At 34.7% G+C, this 20,720-nt stretch overlaps 1 protein-coding gene and 1 long non-coding RNA gene across 5 annotated transcripts in view; one reads left to right on the top strand and one right to left on the bottom strand.

Moving 5' to 3' along the window:
* LOC136031167 (uncharacterized) overlaps positions 1-20,720 on the bottom strand; it is a 140,820-nt gene that overhangs the window by 48,022 nt on the left and 72,078 nt on the right. The gene's annotated exons all lie outside the window — the stretch shown is intronic.
* LOC136031163 (kinesin-like protein KIF28P) overlaps positions 1-20,720 on the top strand; it is a 154,942-nt gene that overhangs the window by 103,091 nt on the left and 31,131 nt on the right. For all 4 annotated transcript variants that reach the window (XM_065710502.1, XM_065710501.1, XM_065710503.1 and 1 more), the window contains exons 17-20: positions 4,309-4,434; positions 10,549-10,685; positions 16,996-17,107; positions 17,779-17,916. In XM_065710502.1, the coding sequence (XP_065566574.1) occupies positions 4,309-4,434; positions 10,549-10,685; positions 16,996-17,107; positions 17,779-17,916 (513 nt within the window). The remainder of the gene's footprint in view (positions 1-4,308; positions 4,435-10,548; positions 10,686-16,995; positions 17,108-17,778; positions 17,917-20,720) is intronic.

Here is a 20,720-nt window from a genome sequence, read left to right as displayed (position 1 = left end):
AATCTTACCCAAAAATGTCCATAGCAAGAACCAAGTTAACACCGCGAGTACCTCAAATTGTGTATTTAATTCCTTACCGATGCCAGCCTTCAACTAATATATTCCAAATAACAATCAAGTTCCAAATTTTACGAAACATCTAGGAATCAAGATCATATTTTGTAACTACTTTGACACGTGAAAAAGAAGACTGGCAATTCATGCTGTTTTTTACTAACGTGAAAAACTCGAAAATAAAAATTAAAAAAGGAATCTCTCTTCTAATTTATTATTTATTTCATGAGTGTCTTTAGTTTGCAAAATGTAGCAATCAAGTAACTTTTTCTGACATTGGTGACGTAGAAACTAGGCTGGCAACATGGATGGAACGCCAATTGCCATTTGCAGAGTCCCCCCGTTTCAAAAATCAGGCAAATTTTCTCAGGCTCGTAACTTTTGATAGGTAACACCAACTTAATAAAACTATATATTTGAAATCAGCATAATAAGCTGATTCTTTTGATGTATCGATTGTTATGAAAATTTTGATTCTTAGAATTTTGGTTACTATTGAGCCGAGTCGCTACTGTTAAACAGTTCGTTATCACGAACTGTTTTACAACTTAGTTACAATTCGTAACAATCTTTTGGAAAGCAATTAATAAAAACAAATGTAGTAGTCTTTCATGTTTTTATCTCTTTTGTGACTCTTTAAAGTTTCCTTCAAATATTAATTTTTAACGTTTTATATACCTCTTATTCGTTTTCTCATTTTTTTTTTAGGATTGACGTTGGCTTAATTGCCAAAATATCTTGTTTTTCGTTTAGTTTTTTTTTTCAGGCAACAAATAATTCTTTTTTTTTGTTGTTCATGAAATAAAGAAAGTAGTAGTCTAAGTTATTGAAATGCCGTATCAGTAACATTTTAGTCGCAAGTAGTAGTAGTTACAAATATCAGTAGTAGTCGCAGACAGTAGTAGCAGTCACAAGCACTAGAAGCTCACAAGTTGCAGTAGCAGTTGCAAGTGGTTGCAATAGTTGCAACTAGGAGTAGCAGTCACAACCGTAGTGGTAGTAAAAAAGCAGTAGGAGTAGCTGCAATTAGTAGTACTAGTTGAAAGGAGCAATACTGGTCGCAATTAATAGTAATCGTCGCAAGTAGTCGTAGCATTTGCTAGCAGCAGTAGAAGTCTCAAGTAGTAGTAGTTGTCACAAAAAGTACGAGCAATTGCAAGTAGTAGGAGTAGTAGCAGCAGTCGTTAGCAATAGCAGTAGTATCAAGTAGTAGTGATAGTTTCAAGGAGTGGTTGTAGTTGCAAGGAGTAGTCGTAGTCAAAAGTAGAATTGCTTGCCGTGGTAGTATAAGCAGTAGTAGTAAAAGGAACTCTGAATCAAGATTCAAGAACTCTGAGATCAAGACATAATACAATAAAGACTACGCCAATCTTTTGCAGGCATCATTACTGTGTTGTCAAACAGTTCGTGGTAACGAACTGTAGTAAGGAGCGACCCGACTCAATAGTAACCAAAACTCTAAAAGACGAATTTTGACACCAATAGTTACATCAAAAGAATCGCATTTTAATGCTAATTACAAATATATAAGTTTCATCAAGTTTAGTCCTACCCATCAGAAGTTACGAGCCTGAGAAAATTTGCCCTATTTTAGAAAATAGGGGGAAACACCCCCTAAATGTCATAGAAAATCACAATCGTCAGAAATCACACCATCAGATTCAGCGTATCAGAGAACCCTACTGTACAAGTTCCAAGCTCCTATCTACAAAATTGTGGAAATTTGTATTTTTTGCCAGAAGACAAATCACGGATGCGTGTTTATTTGTTTGTTTCTTTTTTTTTCTTTTTCCCAGGGGTGATCGTATCGACCCAGTGGTCCTAGAATTTTGCGATAGGGCTCATTCGAACGGAAATTAAAAGTTCTAGTGCCCTTTTTAAGTTACCAAAAAATTGGAGGGCACCTAGGCCCCCTCCCACTGTCATTTTTTCCCAAAGTCGTCGGATCAAAATTCTGAGATAGTCATTTTATTCAGCATAGTCGAAAAACCTTATAACTATGTCTTTGGGGACGACTTACTCCCCCACAGTCCCCGTGGGAGGGGCTGCAAGTTACAAATTTTGACCAGTGTTTGCATATAGTAATGGTTTTTGGGGAGTTTGCAAACTTTTCAGGGGGATTTTTGGTTGGGAGGGGGGTTGAGAAAAGGGGGTTATGTGGGGGATGCTTTCCATGGAAGAATTTTTCATGGGGGAAGAAGATTTCCATAAAGGGGGCGCAGCATTTTCTAGCATTATTAAAAAAAACAATGAAAAAATAAATATGCTAAAGTTTTTTCAACTGAAAGTAAGGAGTAGCATTAAAAATTAAAACGAAACGAAAATATTACGCATGTAAGGGGTTTACCTCCTCCTAATACCTCAGTCTTTACGCTAAAGCATTTTTAGTAATTTCAACTATTTATTCTACGGCCTTTGTGATTCGGGGGACAAAATTTAAGCTTTAGTGTAAAGAGCGAGGTATTGACGAGTGGGTGAACCCTCTCATATACATAATGAAAACGTACGAATATAGAAGTTTGTTACGTAAGCTAATTCGTAAGTTACATATTTTTTTTACTAATGAAAACGTTCGTAAAAAACTAAAAGTTCTAGTTGCCTTTTTTAGTACCCAAAAATTGGAGGGCAACTGGGCCTCCTCCCCCTCTTTTTTTTCAAAATCATTCGATCAAAACTATGGGAAAGCCATTTAGCCAAATAAATAAATATGCAAATTTCGCTTTAATTATTCATCTGCGGAGAGCCGAAATCAAAACATGGATTAACTAACAAACGTTCAGAAATTAAATAAAAAACAAGTTTTTTGAACTTAAAGTAAGGAGCAACATTAAAACTTAAAACGAACAGAAATTACCCCGTATATGAAAGGGACTGTTCCCTTGACGCTAAAGTTTTTACTGTTTAAAAAGATTAGAGTTGAGAGAAAGAGTCAAATTTTTGCGCAAAGAGCGGGGCGTTGAAGAGGAAAAGCCCCTTTCATATACGGAGTAATTTCATATAAGGAAGCATGCCCATATTGTCTTTTCGTCAGTTGTACATCCCCCTCACCGTGCCCTGAAAGTTTCCACTTAATATTCTTAAGCCATTCATAAAATTAAAAATCTTTATTTCGATCTGAATGTTTCTATTTCTCATAATATCAGAAAAAAACGTTATAACCGAGATTACCGAAAAAAAATGAATTTGATTCAAAGAAGATGCCTGCAGTATACTGATATGCTGCAGTATTGAACTAGCTCTCAAAGGGATTACACCTGTTTGAACTTTTGAATTGTTTGAACTTGATTCCCTAGCCATGAATTAATTCAGTGACTACAGAAATTGTGCAATCTGATACTTGAATTTATCACACAATCAGATTTTTGGCGTTTTGAATTGAGAAAATTAGATACGATAGCCAAGTGTGGTGTGTAGAGAAAATTGGATATAATTTGCCTGCGCGTTATTTACACTTTTTAGTGTCGAGAAGGATTAGCAGTTGGGCCGACCTCACAGAGTTTGGACTGATTGTTCACTTGGATACATTAGCGAGGCTCGGCCCTCACGGAAAGATAAATTTCTTTCACTTTATAATCTTTCATTTACTAGGCATGAATCCTGCGAACATTAAAATCGGTGATTTATTCCTAGCCAAATTTGCGGGCTATCCCCTCTGGCCAATTCGCTTCCTACAGGTAATGACGACGAATTCCGGAGACTGCAAGTTTGCTGTTTTTTCCTGCGGCAAAAAACACGTTTTTTGCTACGGCAAAAAAAGGTGCTGTTCCCTCTTTAACGCCCTGCTCTTTGCGCTAAAGTTTGACTCTTTCTCTCAACTCTAATTTTTAAAACAGTAAAAACTTTAGCGTAAAGAGCAGGGCGTTGAAGAAGGAACAGCCCCTTTCATATACGGGGTAATTTCTGTTCGTTTTAAGTTTTAATGTTGCTCCCTACTCTCAGCTAAAAATACTTGTTTTTTTTTATTTATCAATGATAAACTTGATTGTTCATTTTCACTCATTCGTTATCTATGTATTTATGTTCGGAAGCATTTATTATTCTCATTTATAGCATTCGTTTTTTTTCCGTTCGCTATCGGCTTTGCTTATCCATTGATGTCCATAATTTTTACTGCCATCTATTATTGTTATCATTGTATCGCAACCATTTCTGGCGACTGTTTTCCAGCTTAGTTGACATCTTTTTATTTCTATGTAGTCTGAAAGATTTTATGTTTATGTTTTCCACCATTTCATAAAAAACTTATCATTGTAGGATGTTTATTGCAAGTATAAGTTGTTTATGGACAAAGAAGATGTATCAACTAAATCTTGTGCTGATCCTGATTCCGCTAAGTTTGACTACAACAGATTCTGTTCCATAAAGTCAGTTAGTGAAAAGGTAAGACCTAGTTTTCTTTAGTTCAAGGATTTTTGTCTAGTATTATAGGTATTTTTTGTGCACAGTTCTGCCAAACTATATCAACGCACTTCCATTAAAAAAAGCGTAAGTAATTATTTTGATGCCACTAATTAGATTTTACTAACAATTAAAAATCACACATCAAATAGATCTAGTGTTATCTCATCTGTTACCAATTGAGAGGCCAGGATTGATTTCCAAATATGATATACATAATTCAAAACCGCTAAATCGTACCTTGCAATATTTTTACTTTGTATTTCTTCTGAATTCTGCCGCAGCCATTTTAGTTAAAAAAAAACAAAAAACATTACGTTTTGTTTTAATGTCATTTATGGAATTTGTGTTTTCAGTTCCTACGAAGGCTATGTTGAACAGTTGAATTCTCTTTTTTTCCTTCGTTTGAAATAAAAGTTATTTGAGTAGTTAGGTTTGAAAATCAATGTTAAAAAAACTAAGTTGCTGCGACTGAGAATAAAGGAAGCTGACGAAGTTATGTTGGATAACGAGGAGATCTGTCAAATAGACTGCTTCACTTACCTAGGTAGCATAAAGCAGTTCGTTGCGAACAACTCCAAGAAAGAAGTGACTCTCCGAAATTGTAACAGAAAGTGTAAAAAAGGCATTTTAATTACAATTAATACGATTCAAAAAAGTTGGCTTTTTATTCTGATTCCTAATATCTAAGTTGATTAAGTTTAATGTTAACCACCAAAAGTTACGAACCTGAAAGAGTTTGCCTGATTTTTCTAAAAGGGGTCCAATACCTCCAAAAGGTAAAACACTCTTAATAAAACCACACTACCTATAGGCGTTTCAAGTCTCTATCCTCAAAATGTGGAATTTCGCACTTTTTTCCCAGAAAAAAGGTAGTGTACTCGTGTCTGTTTGTGTTTGTTTCTTTTTTTCCCAGATGTGATCATATCGGATCAATGGCCTCAGAAGATTGGGGGAAGGGGTATTTGAAGGGGAATAAAAAGTTCAAGTTCTCTAATTAAGTTTCTGTAAAGACTGGGGTGCAACTAACATCCCTCCTAAGCCCCCTTTTCCCCCAAACACATTCTATCAAATTTTTAAGATGGCCATTTTATTCAGCATAGTGGAAAGGTCCAAGAACTTTGGGGATAACATGATCCCCCATAGTCCTTTGGGAATGGGCATAAAATTTGCTCATCGTTAAATATAGTATTTTTTATCGGGAGATATACGGGGATTTTCAGGGAGGAATTTTGTGTAAGAGGGATTTTCTGCATAGGGGATTTGCTGTGGGGTAGTTAATTTCCCAGGGAAACTGTATACGGAAGGGGAAGGTGAATAGACTTCCTGGGATGATTTGAAGAATGGTGAGAAATAAAAAAAAAACATTTTTCAGCTGAAAAAACTGAATGGAATGACTAAATATTATTTGTTAAAATTAATTACCTTAGCAAATTATGTTACAGTTTGACATTTCATAGCAGGAGAATTAATAGAAATCATTATAAAATTCCTACCAAGAGTTGAATTTAAACCATAGAAAGCAAATAAAAACCTGTTCAGTTATTGCTTCAAAACATCTGATTTTAATTCTGAATCTGATCATCTGATTTTGGTTGAGTTTCTTTGCCCCCAAGTTCATTCCTTATTAGAAAGAAGAACTAAAAAGTTTGACACCAAGGTTTCAGGTCGTAACTAAAAAATATATATTGAAAACAAGTTTCTCAGTGACATTTAAATCATCCTCCGCTTTCTACTGTGAAGTTGCACTAGTGGTTTATTTAGATTCTTGTATCCTTGCTATTTTAAAACTCTAGTACGAAAATATGGGATTTAGGGTGATAGAAGCCTCTTGTATGTGGAGAAGGATCCCAATTTTGTTGAAAAAAATTAATTCAATTTAAGTCGGTCTTTACTATTGTATTGTTTCCCCTAAATCTAAGGACGACTATCACTTCTTTAATTTTTCACTCCTTACAAAACAAAGATTCAACTTTTAAACAAACGTTGCTTCAGAAGGTGATTAAAAAAAAAACGGAAGAAACAATACTAAAACTTAAAACAAAGAGAAATAATTCCTTAAATGAGGAGGTCTGCATTGGTCTCGACCCTCGTACATTACGCTAAATTCGATTAGTGCCTTAAGAAATCTTATTACAATCAATCAGTCTTTGTGTTATAGCAGCCGCTTTTAGAGAATCGGGTTAGGAAGTTTAACTTTAGTGTAACGAGCAAAGGTTTAAGAAGGGGATAGCTTCCCACAAATAGGGAATAAATTCTGTTCATTTTATGTTTTAATTTTGCTCCTTTCTTCAAGTTGAAGAAAAAACTTTCAACGTTCGTTTAACTTCTTATCACTTTTCAAGTCATGTCTAGTCCAAACTAAGATAAGATGTGAAGAACCGGCCCCACAAACTTTCGATTTATTGTTGTTAAACAGTATGTGTCAATTACATTGAATTGATTGGAACCACCCTGCTTTTTCAGTTTTTCTGCTTAAACATTAAAAGTTTTTCTCGTTAACAAAAAATATTTGATAATAACTAAAATTTAGGACAAAATTAGAATACTTTATAAAAATTCTTGATGAAGAGTAGTTTTGTTGAATAGGTCCTTAATAAGGATTAACAACAGGAATTTGGGTTGCCGGAAAGAGCAATGATTGTACATACTGACGGAAATAATCCTGACGAAAATTCCGCACAACTTTTTATCTTCTATGCGTAGCTGAAGCCACCTAGATAGAAAAAATATGCTCCAGTGGGAGGGGCACCATTGCTCCACCTCTTAGTATCAATAACAAAGGCATAGAGCAAAAATAGATTCCCAGAAATCTAGAGGGATTAGATATCAATTTCCAGTCATTTTCAACTTTCTCAATTTAAAAGCACTCTTTGAAGTATCTGCCCCCTCACCCCAGAAACAAACCCATAGTGTATAATTTTATGACAACCCTTCAGCTGTTATGGAACTAGTGGTCTTAAAACTTTGGATGGGGCTAACTTGAATGGAAGTTAGAAGTTTCAGTGTCCTTTTTATGAGTCAAAACTGAATGGAGGTTATCCAGCCCCCCATACCAAGCCCATCATTCCCAAAACACATTCGACCAAAAATTTTTAGATAATTATTTTGTTCAGAATTATTTAAAGGTACCGTAATTATGCCTTAGCGGATGTCAACCTTCCAAAAGTCCTCAGGGCTGTGAAGTAGGGAATTCAATAATTATTTATATCTAGCCCATTTTATTGAGAAAAATATCCATGTTTGAACTTTACTTTCGAAAAAGACAAAGGGCATCCAGAGTAGCCATACAAAGAATGTTGAGGGGAGTGTTAAACTTAATCAAAACACGTTATTTGTGTACGGAATTTCAAAAAAGAGGATCCCTGAATGAATGACTGAGTTTACCAATTTGGATTTTTTTCGGAAATATTAAGGGAGATAATCAAAAAGACAATATTTGCATTCTACCACTAATACAACTACCAAAACTACCAATGCTACTACCACTACTACTACTACCACACTATTCCATTTCCAATCTTTGAGGGAAAACTTCGACTAAATCAAAAGACATTAAGTATTGTCAAAAGAGCGTATCTCAAGAATTGATTTGGGTATAAAGTTCTAACTTTCAGAGAATCCTTAAAGGGGAAGATTATCTTACCAAAAAGTTGTTTGTGGACGCTAATGCTAATACTATTATCACTGCTAAATTACCTGTTGCTACTGCTTCACTACTTCTTCTACTGAAACTACTTGTGAGGCTAAATGCATTAGGATGAAAATTTCCAGAAGTATATGATTATGCAGGCTATCAAAACGAGATATCAGCAATTTAACAGCAATGGCTAATTGTACTGAGTTGAAACTTCCAGGACTTAATGAGAGGGATGTTCAAGTGACTATAGGGCAATACGTTAATGCTACTGGTTCTACTAGTGCTACCGCTATTACTATTCTACTACTAGTAATGCTAATACTAGTACTGTGACTACTATCACAACTAACTCTAAGGGCGTGAAGTTGATACTTTCAGGGAATTTTAAGGAGGGAAGGTAAGCTGAATTAAAATACGCTGTCTTTATGCAGATTGTTATAAAGGTGTAAAAACAATGCTGAAGGAACAGTTTGGTGTTTTAATTTGAACATAATAGGGCTTTTTGTGGGGGCTGTTGAACTAACCAGAAGAAAATATTTGAATCCTAATCCTACTGGATCAACTCGTACTACTGCTAATGCTGCTATCATTAATACTTGTGCAACTACTACTGCTGCTGAAGTAAAGGCTACTACTATTTATTCCATTGCTACAACTATTACTGCTTATAGTACTGGAATTACTACTAAGACTAAGGGTATTAAGGCGAAAAACACGAGAAATATTGAAACTCTAAGGAGCTAAATTGAAACATGCTACACAGAAATGCTTCAGGAATGGTTGAAAGCATTAAGTTGAACATATTGAAGAAATCACAGCTACTCTCCGCATACTGCTACTAATGCTACTACAAATATTGCTACTACGCAAGCTAAGAGCATTAAGATGAAGTTTTCAATAAATATTTAGACGGATGTTGAGCTAAATCAAGACGAACTATGAGCATGTTGATTTTCCAAAATGTTACAAAGCAATATCTCAAGAACAGGGTAAGTGGTGGCGGATTTTGAACTGGTCAGGAGGCACTGGTGTGTACACTATTATTAGCACTATAGTTAATTTAATTAATGAGGTAATTAATGAGGATTAATGTATATACAAAACATCACAGGTAGTGCCACTCTATAATGTCTAGAAATAGAAATCTTAGAAAATTTTAAAATGAATAAAACATATTTCTTGCTATAGTAACCAGTAATATCATTAAAACTTTTGAAGGAGGTACTTAGATTAGAAATTAAAAGTTCTGGTGCCCTTTTTTAAGAGGCAAGAGGGATTAGAGGGCAAGCAGCCTTCCTCTTAGGTCCATTCATTTTCCAAGCACATCCAATCAAATTTTGAGACAGCCGTTTTTCTTTTCAGCATAGTAGAACAGTCCAGTAACTATATCTGTGAGGATACTGGGTAATTTAAACCACAACAACGATGTCATTGGCCCACTATGCTTTAAAACTAAATTATGCTTTGAAACAAAATCAAAAGACAGTGTGTATGGTTGCCAATAAGGTACTTCAGCAATATATCGTAAACTATTGGGGGTATCAAGTTGAAACTTTCGGGGCTACTACTATATACTCCTGCTCTTACAGTTAAATAAATCAAGAGAATGTATGTTTATCTGGGTTGTTAAAAAACATAGATATAATTTTTTGATAATGGTATTAAGTTTCATTTTCAGGTCAGTTTGAGGAGGTATAAAATTAAATTATACAGCACTATTTGTGTCAGGATTCAAAATTGTTGAAAAAAATTTTCCAACGTACAAATAGCAAGTCAAGCTATTCTATTACAAAAAACAAAAAGATATGTTTTTTCTATGAAAAAGATCAGGTCAATACAAAAGAAACAAAAATCAGTTAAAAAAGTTTTCTCACGAAACAATTTTTTAAGAAAATCAAAGAGCTCCATTAAACCAGAAATGAGCAGAAATAAAGTCAAACAATCTTCCAGGCATAAGACGACCACAAATCACCATCAATAAATAAATGAAACCCAAAACGAACAGAATCAAAGTCAAACTCAAAACGAGCGAGAATTAACATGGGCAGGGCTAACCTTTCCCATGCCTTCTCTAGACCAGAACATAATTTGCACCACACTAACAAAAAATGATAACCGTGGATTGTCAGTTACTATGCGTATATACTGTTATTATTTCCTTAAAGTTAAAGCGGTTATTTTTTTATCAAATTCGAAAAGTGAAAACATTTAAAATGTATTTGTTTTCAGTGAGGTGCAAATTATGTTCTGGTCTTGAGAAAGCATGGGGTCTTAGGCCCAAAGCTTGTTAGTTTTTGTTCATTTTGAGTTTGAATCGGTTATTTATTGTAAATTCTGTTCCTTTTTTGGTTTCATTTATTTATTGATATATTAAGAATTGGTTATTGACTCATTGATTTAATGATAAGTCCCCTACTCGATTATTTCTTTTACATGATCATTTCTTTTTTTTATAGATTCTGGACCTCCTGATGAACGGCAATGTTCTTATATTTTTAATTGGCAAGCAAAAAGCAAGAGAATCAGCTTGTGTGAGGAATGCTGGAAGATCGACGGAGGAGCTACTTAACCAAGATAGGAATATTTTTTCAAGGTAAGAACGAGAGAAGAATAGTAGAGGAAAAACAGAAAGAAAGACAGACGAAGGGAGGCGTAGGGAGAGACGATTTGAAAAATTAGCGGATATATGAAGCAAGAGAAGTTACTGTGGCACTAGATAAATTAAACTACAGTTTGACAAGTGTCTTTTTTCAGATAGATTGGCGAAAACTGCTCAAACTTGAGATTAGAATAAAACTCGATTGAAGCTCAAAAAGCCAATTTTTGTTACAATAAACTTATCAGCAATCGCTATTATTATATTCTTCCTTTTAAAGAAAATAAGACCTCCTTTGAATTTCATAATAGAGGTTAATATTTTTAACCGAAGCACATTTCTACTGCCACTTCTTTTAACAACTCACATCGCAACAAGCTAACTTAGGCCAACAAACGTGTAAATGCTGCTCCGTCATTCTATTCATAGCTCTACTTTTCACCATCTCCTGTTAAATGCCAATTCCTTTGAAATCCTTTTAAAAACCTATTCTAATCAAACAGTTCGTGGTAACGAATTGTAGTTAGTAGTGATTCGGCTCAATAGTAGCCGAAACTCTAAACAATGGAATTTTGATACCAATAGTTAAATCAAAAGAATTGAATTTATACGCTGATTCTCAATCTGTAAGTTTAATCAAGTTTAGTTATACCCATCAAAAGTTACAAGCCTAAGAAAATTTGCCTTATTTTAGAAAAAAAAGGGGGGAACCCCTAAAAGTAAAAGAATCTTAACGAAAATCACACAATCAGATTCAGCGTATCGAAGAGATCTACTGAAGAAGTTTCAAGCTCCTATCTACAAAAATGTGGAGTTTTGCATTTTTCCCAGAAGACAGATCACGGTTGCGTGTTTATTTTTATTTTTTTTGTTTTTTTCCCAGGGGTGATCGTATCGACCCAGGGGTCCCAGAATGTCGCAAGAGGGCTCATTCTAACGGAAATTTAAAGCTCCAGTGCGCTTTTTATGCGACAAAGAAAATTGGAGGACGCCTAGCCTCCCTCCCACTCTCATTGTTTTCAAAGTGACGGGATCAAAATTTTGAGATAGCCATTTTGTTTAGCATATTCGAAAAACCTAATAATTATGTCTTTAAGGACGGCTTGATCCCCCACAGTTCCCAGAAGAGGGGCTACAATTTACTTACTTCGACCATTGCTTACATATAGTAATGGTTATTGTAAAGTGTACAGAAGTTTTCAGCGGGACTTTTTCACGTTAAAGGGGGTCAGGGGAGGGGGTTACAAGAAGGATATTTCCATGGAGGAATTCATCATGAGGGAAGAGAATTTCCATGGAAAGGCCTCAGGATTTTCTAGCATTATTTTAAAAAAAAAAGGAGAAAATAACTAAAAAAAAAAAAATGTTTTTTCAACACTGGAACATAAAACGAACAGAAATTACGACGTATATAAGGGGGTTCGTCTTCTCCACAATACCTCACTTTTTACGTTAAATATTTTTAGTAATTTCAACTATTTATTCTATGGCCTTTATCATTCAGGGGTCAATCTTAAAGAATTGGGACCAAATTGAAGCTTTAGTGTAAAGAGCGAGGTATTGAATAGGGGAAGAACCCCTCATATGAGTCATAAAAATATAGAAATATAGAATTTTGCTAGGTAAGTTAATTCGTAAGTTGCGTATATTTGTTACTAATAAAAACGATTGTGTTTGTGAGTGTACTCACTTTATAATTGGCATTTTTGTGGAAAGGAGTCGAATAGCCCATATTAAAAAAGAGGGATGAAAAGGGAAACGAGCAATTCAAATTTGGTTTTGGTATTTATGAGAAAAAAGTCAAACAACTCTGGTTTAAACGAAATAATGAGAAAAGAAACAAAGTAATTCAACTTTGGTATTGGTATTTTTCGGGAAAAAACTAATAACCCTGGTTGAACTCAAGAACGAGAAAAGAAAGAAAGAATTTTTCCTCGGAACATAAAAAGGACAGAAGAAACAAAACAATTGGGCTTTGGTATTGCTATTTCTGAAAAAAAAAGTCAAACAACCATGGCTGGAACAAAAGAACAAGAAAAGTAACAAGACAACTCCGCTTTGGTATTGCTATTTCTGAAAAAAAAAGTCAAACAACCATGGTTGGAACATAAGAACGAGAAAAACAGCGATTTTGCTTTGGTATTGGTATTTTCAGGAAAAGTGAATAACTCTGGTTGGAACATAAGAACGAGAAAAGTAACAAGACAATTCTACTTTGGCATTGCTATTTTTTAATAAAAGCTAAACAACTATTTTTTGGGAAAAAGACTAACATCCCTGGCTGGAACATAAAAACAAGAATACAAATAAAACAATTCCGCTTTCGAATTGCTATATGATTAAAGACAAACAACCCTGGTTGGAACATAACAACGAGAAAAGAAACGAAGCAAATCTGCTTGGATATTGCTATTCTTTGTAATCTAGGTTGAAACAAAAGGAATGAGGTGGGGAAGATCGTGTGGGCATGGTCATGGTTGTATTTATTAAAAATGTTCGGCAAAAAACTTTTAAAAGGTAGAAGAATTATTTTTTTAACTAAAAATTTTCGTTTTTCAATGAGTACAAAGTAAAGAATGAACTAAATGGAATCAGGCAACAAAGTCTCTCAAGCCCCGTAAAGGTCTTTTAAAAGCAACAAGAATTATTTATTTAGCAAAAAATATTTGTTTTTCATGAGCACCAAGTAAAGATAAAATCAAATGGAGTCAGGCAAAACAGTCTCTCAGTCCTTGTAAAGCTCTTTTAAAAGATACAAGAACTATTTATTTCCCAGAAATTCTTGGTCTTTTAGTGAGCACAAAGCAATGAACAAACCACACAGAGTCAGGTGACAGTGTCTCGAACCCCGGAAAGCTTTTTGAAAGATACGACATTTATTTATTTAACAAAAACTCGTTGCTTTTTAAGGAGCACCAAGTAAAGAACAAACCACTTGGAATCAGGCAAACAGAGTCTCTCAAAACCCGTAAAGCTCTTAAGAAACACAAGAATTATCTATTTTACAAAAACTGGTCTTTTTATTGAGCACCAAGCAAAGAAAAACAGCACAAAATCAGGCAACAGAGTCTCTCAAGCCTCTTCAAGCTCTTTTAAAAGAGGCAAGAATTATATATTTGACAAAAAATCTTCGATTTTTAATGAGCACCGAGTAAAGTACAAACCACACGGAATCAGGTAACAATGTCTCTCGAACCACGTAAAGCTCTTTAAAAGATGCATAATTATTGATTTAACAATAAACTTTGTCTTTTAATGAGCACCAAGAAATAAAAACCCACAGAATCCGGCAACAAAGTCTCTTAAACCCTGTAAAGCTCTTTTAAATGATACAAAACATTTTTACTTAACAAAATATTTTCGTTTTGTTGTAAGCACCAAGTAAAGAAAAAAAAACCCACATGGAATCAAGCAACAGAGTCTCTCAAACACTGTAAAACTCTTTTAAAAGAAACAAGATTTATTTATTTTACAAAAAATCTTCGTCTTTAATGAGCATCAAGTAAACACGTTGATTTTCGAAAATCGAAGAAAATATACAGATGAACGTTTCAAACTGTGGTTTCAGTCGAAAGAGACTGAAATACTACGATGTAACATTCGCTTGTGTGTTCTATGTATAAAATAATATTCTCGTAGATATATTTCCAGTAATTGAATTTCTCACTTCTGTGTAAATTTTTTCCAGATATACGAAACAAGCAATTCATAGCTTATCAATCCAGAAACTGTGGAGAGAATTCCCAAGTGGGAAACAACCTATCACATAGAATCTATTCCCAAGAACAAAATAATAGGAACGTTATATAGGCTCAGTTACCTAACTCGTCACTCCATTGGGGGGAATTTCTGGTCTTACGTTTAATTCCTAGAGCAGACAAAAATGTTTGATGGCGGATTATAAAGGTTTCCTGAATCAAAAAGCATCTTTCGTACATGATTTGGGAATGTCTTGAGGGGGAACAACACATTGGCGAAAAAAATATCTCGAAAAAAATGTATCGAAGAAAAAACCTTGAAGAAAAAAGAGAAAAAATCTTGAAAAGAAACGAGATTTCGAAGAAAAAACCTCTTGAGGAAAAAATAAATCTTGGACAAAAAGTATCTCGAAAGAATTGTCTCGAAGAAAAATGTTAATGAAAAATTAATGTCGAAAAAAGGAAATATTTCGAAACCAAAATAAAAAACTTGAAAAAAACATCTATAGTATTACGTAACACCCAAGTGTGCGCTATTCTCATTTAATACTCGGGATTCACCACTTGACTAGTGGCCCATGAGCTCTAGCAAAATAAGTCACGGGAGATTATGTTATCCTCAATAAATTATATGAGTCACGCGAGACTACGTCATCCTCATATAAATTTAACAAGTCACGCAACTCCTCTGACATAATACCCTGGTGCGCGTAATCAATAACACCTACTGGCTGTCTTAGAAAGGTAGGATATGCGTGTCATGGAATGGTGGGATATGGCTGTCTTGGAATAGATCTCAATATTTCAAGAACGAATGAGAGTATTAAGTTGAAACTTTAAGCACTGCTACTATTAGTACCATTAATTAAATTAGAAGAGTTCAAGTGCATCCAGGTTTTCCAAATACAGACGTAATATATCAAAAACTGATCAGAGTATTTAGTAGTTTATTTCAGAAAAGTTTATTCTGATGCAAAATTAAGTCAAAAGGCCCTACTTGCAACCAGGTTGTAAAAAAGACATATTAGTATTATCTTTGGAACGGCTGAGGGTTTTAAGTTGAAACTCTCATGGTCAACACTTTTACCACTACCACTACTACTGCTTCTACTGCTTTTGAATTGAATCAGAAGGGCTTAAGTGCATCCAGGTTGTCAAAATAACTTAGATGCAATGTCTAGGGACCAGAACATCGTCTCAAGTTTTAAGTTTCAGGGAGAGTTGATGGGTTTTAAACAAAATCAATAGGCACTAAGTGTATCCAGCTTGTCAGAAGGGCATAAGTACAATGAAAAAAGAGCAGCTTGGGGGGGGGGGTACAGAGTGCCTTTTGATTTATTTCAGCATACCGTATAAGTTTCAACCGTATACCCTTAACTGTTAGTGAGACAGTGAAGAGACACCGTTTTGAAGAAGCCTTGACAAGCTGTCCTTGGTGTTTCTAGTCAAATTACAATTTTACCTGACCTCCCCTCCAATATTTCTTCAAAATTACAGCTGGGTCTCTTGAGTTAGTAATTTATACCCTTAGTTAAACCTGAGATACTGAATTACAGAATTTAGATAACAATGATGCTCATAGTGGCTTTGGGTTTAGATCAGCATCTCACTCAACAAATCCTGAAAGTTGCAACTTAACAACCTTAGATATTCTTTAGATATCGCTTGTATATCCTTCTGACTACCTGAATATGTGTAGCGTCTTATGCTTTTCTAAGTAGTGTCTTACTACAAAATCTCTATCAACGTTCCCTGAAAGTTTCAACCCAAGACTCATAGCCATTCCTTAGACAGTGCACATATGCCCTTTGAATAACCAGAATACACTTAGTTTTTCATTTAGTTCAATGCCCATGATACCTACTCAGAAAATTGGACCTTGATATCCTCATTAATTCCTGAGATATTGCAGATGCCCCTTTTTGACATTCTGCATGAGGATAGTTTTTCATTTAGTTTCACTTCCCCCTCAGCATCCCTATAAATTTCAGTTCCTGAAGCATCGCATATCCACACTGTTCAAGACGTGAATCAATGTTGTTCGTTTGGACGTTGTTCATTTTCTGTAAAATTCGCTAAAATTTTTACTTTTATTAACTCTGATATTTCCAGGATCAAACTCTCCACTTTCCTACAATAAATATTTCGTGTAAACGATGTGCGATTTGAAATATTTACGACCCCTTCCTCCGGGGCTGTTGGGGGCATAGTCAACCGAAGAGGAATAGTTATTAGTCCACTTGACTATTTTGAAACAAGTGGCTATCTAAAAATTTTGATAGTTATTGAAACTAGAGGGGCCGGTTGCCCTCCAATCCTTCTGGCTCTTAAAAAGTGCGCTAAAAGTTTTGATTTTCAATCGAAAGAGGCCCAATCAAAATTTTTGTGACAACTTCTTCCATAAGGATCACCCTGGTGAGAAAACAAAACAATAATACATTAAAGCCATATCGTTCTTTTTCCCACTCTGTCAGTCTCTCTCTCCTCCCTCCCTCTCCCTCTCTCTCTCTGTATCTCTCTATCTCTCTTTTTCTCTTTTATCACTCTCTGTTTCTCTTCCTCTCCCTCTCACTCTCTAAGGACTCAAACGCTAGATATTTTGTTTATAGGACAACTCTCTATCGACCTAGCCACTCATGGGGACAACGAAAAGAATCAAACGATGAATCAATGGATTTAATCCTTCTTCAAAGGGCATACAACAAAGCTAAGCACAAACTGGTACGTATCCACCTCGATCAAAAATAGAAATATTTAACACACTAAACTGATCAATTTTACCAAGAAGGGGTTTCTTTTGCTAGAATGACATGAATATCTTGACATGATATCTTGAGGACGAAAATTGATCATATCCTAGCTACAGCTTTAATTTGAATCCTACTGTTAGGTCCTCAACTAACGCTTTACATTCCTGATATTCATAGAATGATAATGTACTTCTCATCTTTGTATTTGATGTAGACCTAATTCTGTAGACCTAATTCTGTAGACCTAATTCTAACCTAAAGAATGTTTTTAACTCCGTAAAAAAAAGGAAGAAGTTCTATATTCAGAAAAGATTTTCAGGTTTACGAATATTTGAAGAGTTTTACAACTAACCTGGCATTTGTCGCTAAGTTTATTTTTCTTTTTCTTTTCGTAAAAGGTGCTCTTCCACGATTAATTTTCTTAGCAGAATTTAAATTCTTACAGGATAATGTGTATAGATACAAAAACTAAAAAAGACTTTGATCTTTACAGCAAAATTTCTTCCAATTTCTATTATTACTTGCAAAGGTAAAGGTTTTTATTTTTTGTATACAGATTAAGGTAGAAATTAGGTTTGATATAAGAAACTAAAATTTGAAAGGAGATTAATGATGTCATATACAAGAACTATCTTTACCTAGGGAGCTATTTCGAAAGTAGTTGAGTTAGCTGTTGCAGCTGGAACTAAGGACATTCCAATAAATTTCTTACAAATTATTTTGACTGCAACAACGGCAGATGAAGTTGAGATCCTAATCCACAGACTCGAAGGGAATATGGTGAGTTTTTTTTTTATATTCATTTAGCACCAGGCACATTCCAAGGAGGATTTTTTACCTGTCCCCTGAAACATCGATATTTTTTCTATAATTTAAAATGTTCTGATAAATTACGAGTTTTTTTGATGGTCTTAGTAGGGTTTTCCTGGTCCTTAAAGGTGTATGCAAAAGTGTAAGCTGTGAATAAAAATCTTCTTGAAATGTTAAGGTGTTCTAAAATAGTATTTTACGTACATAAACAAGGAAGGATCAAAGCCACGCACAAACACAAAAAGAAAAGAAGGCTCTCTTTCCTAAAATTGTTCCATGGGGACCTCAAGGGCAGCTTGCAAAAATTTGTGCCTAGAAAGTTTTTTGGGCGGGTATACCCCCCCCCCTTATTTTCAAAGATCGGTCTGGCACTCCCCCTCTCTCTAGAATTTAGGTTAATATAAAGAAATCCAAACTTAAAAACCAAACAGTTCATGGTAGCAAACAATAAATAAAGGACAGTAGCCTTACATTATAGTGAGCCTCTGGTCAAGGAATTTATAGTAACTAACAACAAGTAACGAGTAACCATTGTCAATAGAAACAGACACTCAAAAAACGAAACTTGGCTTCTCATCAAATATGATATAAATAATTTCCGAAATAAAAATTGCACTCTTCAAAAGGGATATGCATATGCAACGAAATTTTACAGAAAATGAGAATCCTTAAACAGCTACTGACAAAGTATGACATTTCTTAGATTATCGAAGAAGGATGATCTTCCATATGACTATCCATACTCCATAGTGCAGGCTTTTGAAAGAGGGTTGAGTAAAAAAATGTAATTATCATGTACCCTTTTTAAGTAATAACAGAGATTACATAACTGGGAAACATTCGGCCACATTCCAACATTTGGCCCATAAAGCAGTACTTTTGGCTGGATCAGTACCCAAATATAATCAAGCAAAAATTAAGACATCTATTGAAAAGGTGTTAATTTAATCTCCCCGTTTCAGAAGTAACACTACTGCTATATAATTCGTCCTTAAAAATAAAGGCGGTCATATACAAGCGAAGCTTTATTTTAGATCATTTATTCAATAAATTCAACTGGTGCAGAGTAAGAACTATTTAAACATATATAGACGTTTCGCTCAATGGATTATTTTACTGGAAAGGGAGGAGGTGGATGTTTATACCCCTTCGAAGAACGTTTAGCCCATATTTTGAAGCTTTCTATGAAAGACATCTCAGATACTCGGCTTTAAATTAACTCTAGACACTACTCAATGATGATCTTTACCTTTAATATGAATAACTACACTTTTTTTCTAGTACTACACGTTCTCTATTATCATCTATCGATGCTGCGAGTCTTCTATTTACAATGATAAAACCAATTAAGCTTGGCGTTTTACAATCTTGTGACTACCACGTTAAAATATGAGCGTTTTTATGATCAGATATCGTATTGGTTAAAGCTAGATGACTTAGCCTACAAAATTACAACATTCCATAACCACTGGAATTTTCCTTTGCTACACCAAGGTCGCCCAAGGATACAAACTACTTCAACCATCCTATACATTAAATCATGGTTGCAACAGGAGCTGCAAACTAGTACAGAGTGAACCACAGCCAAAAGTCCAAAGCTCAGATTTCATAACACATTTTGAAAAAAAAAATCTGCCTGATGAGAAAAAGTTGTCATTTCACACTAACTCAGAAATGGTAGTTATTGGTTTGGTTAGTCTTAAAGGTAAAAGTTCATTGCGAAAACAGTCTGTGATGATTGCAAAAAATGCCAGAAAATCCAACAAAAACGGAGTCAGATCGAAATGGAAAGTGCAACAATGAAATCATCATGGTCGCAAACCTTATACAGGAGAAATACAGTTCTCCATCTTAAACAACAAGGAAAATCCCTTTTTTGCATTAGTAGCGCTGATGTATCTATTGTTGTTTCTTCTTCTTTTTTCTACCAGAGTTAGTGAGTCACCACAACATCATAGAGAGACATTCAATGATTCATTAAAAACTCTTGCTGATAACTATGGACTTTTTATAAGTCCCACCATCTGCAAGTAACACATGGCACTAAAAGTGGCACATTTGGTGCCATTTCTCACGGCTTGGCTAGTTGGCTACCAGATCATGGTAGAGAGATACTTGATGGCTTAAAATCTATTGATTTAAAATCAATTTAAAATAGGTTTTAGTCACAAAACCCAATTAAACTTGGGTTTTTGTTTAAGTTATTCCGCTTTTAATTTTGTGCAACTTCAAGAATTCTATTGCAAATTCCGTCAAAATCTCACGAATTCTTCTATAGTAGCCAACAAACACAATAAAACATCAAAGAACAATCTACGACAATACTAATATACGAAGTCAACGTTTGAATGTAAACCAGATGTAGAACTATTTAAACCCCTAATCTGAAGTTTTCTAGATGAATATAAAGAAACAGATGTCAAATTAAAGTCATATAGAAATATCTTTTCAGCAGTGACGTAACCAATTCCATGTATTGTGTATTTTCCTTGCACATCTGGACGCTATCTATTGCATAAGATAAAACCCTGGGAAAGGTGGTATGGGGGGTTTTGAATGCTTGGCACCTTGCTCGCCGATCAGGATTAAAGACAGAAACAAGTTTTTTTTCAAAAGAAGCATGGAGTAACGTTAAAACTTAAAACAAACAGAAATTATCCCGTATATGAAAGGGTTTATTCCGTTTACGCTACCCCGCTCTTTACGCAAGAGTTTGACTGTTTGTCACACTCTGCCTTTTAAAGTCATAAAAAACTTTCGCGTTAAGAGCGATT

The sequence above is a fragment of the Artemia franciscana genome, chromosome 9 (genome assembly GCF_032884065.1).
Source record: "Artemia franciscana chromosome 9, ASM3288406v1, whole genome shotgun sequence".
NCBI lineage: Eukaryota > Metazoa > Arthropoda > Branchiopoda > Anostraca > Artemiidae > Artemia > Artemia franciscana.
Note: the sequence above shows the minus strand (reverse complement) of the source record. Positions and strands in the feature narration are given on the sequence as shown.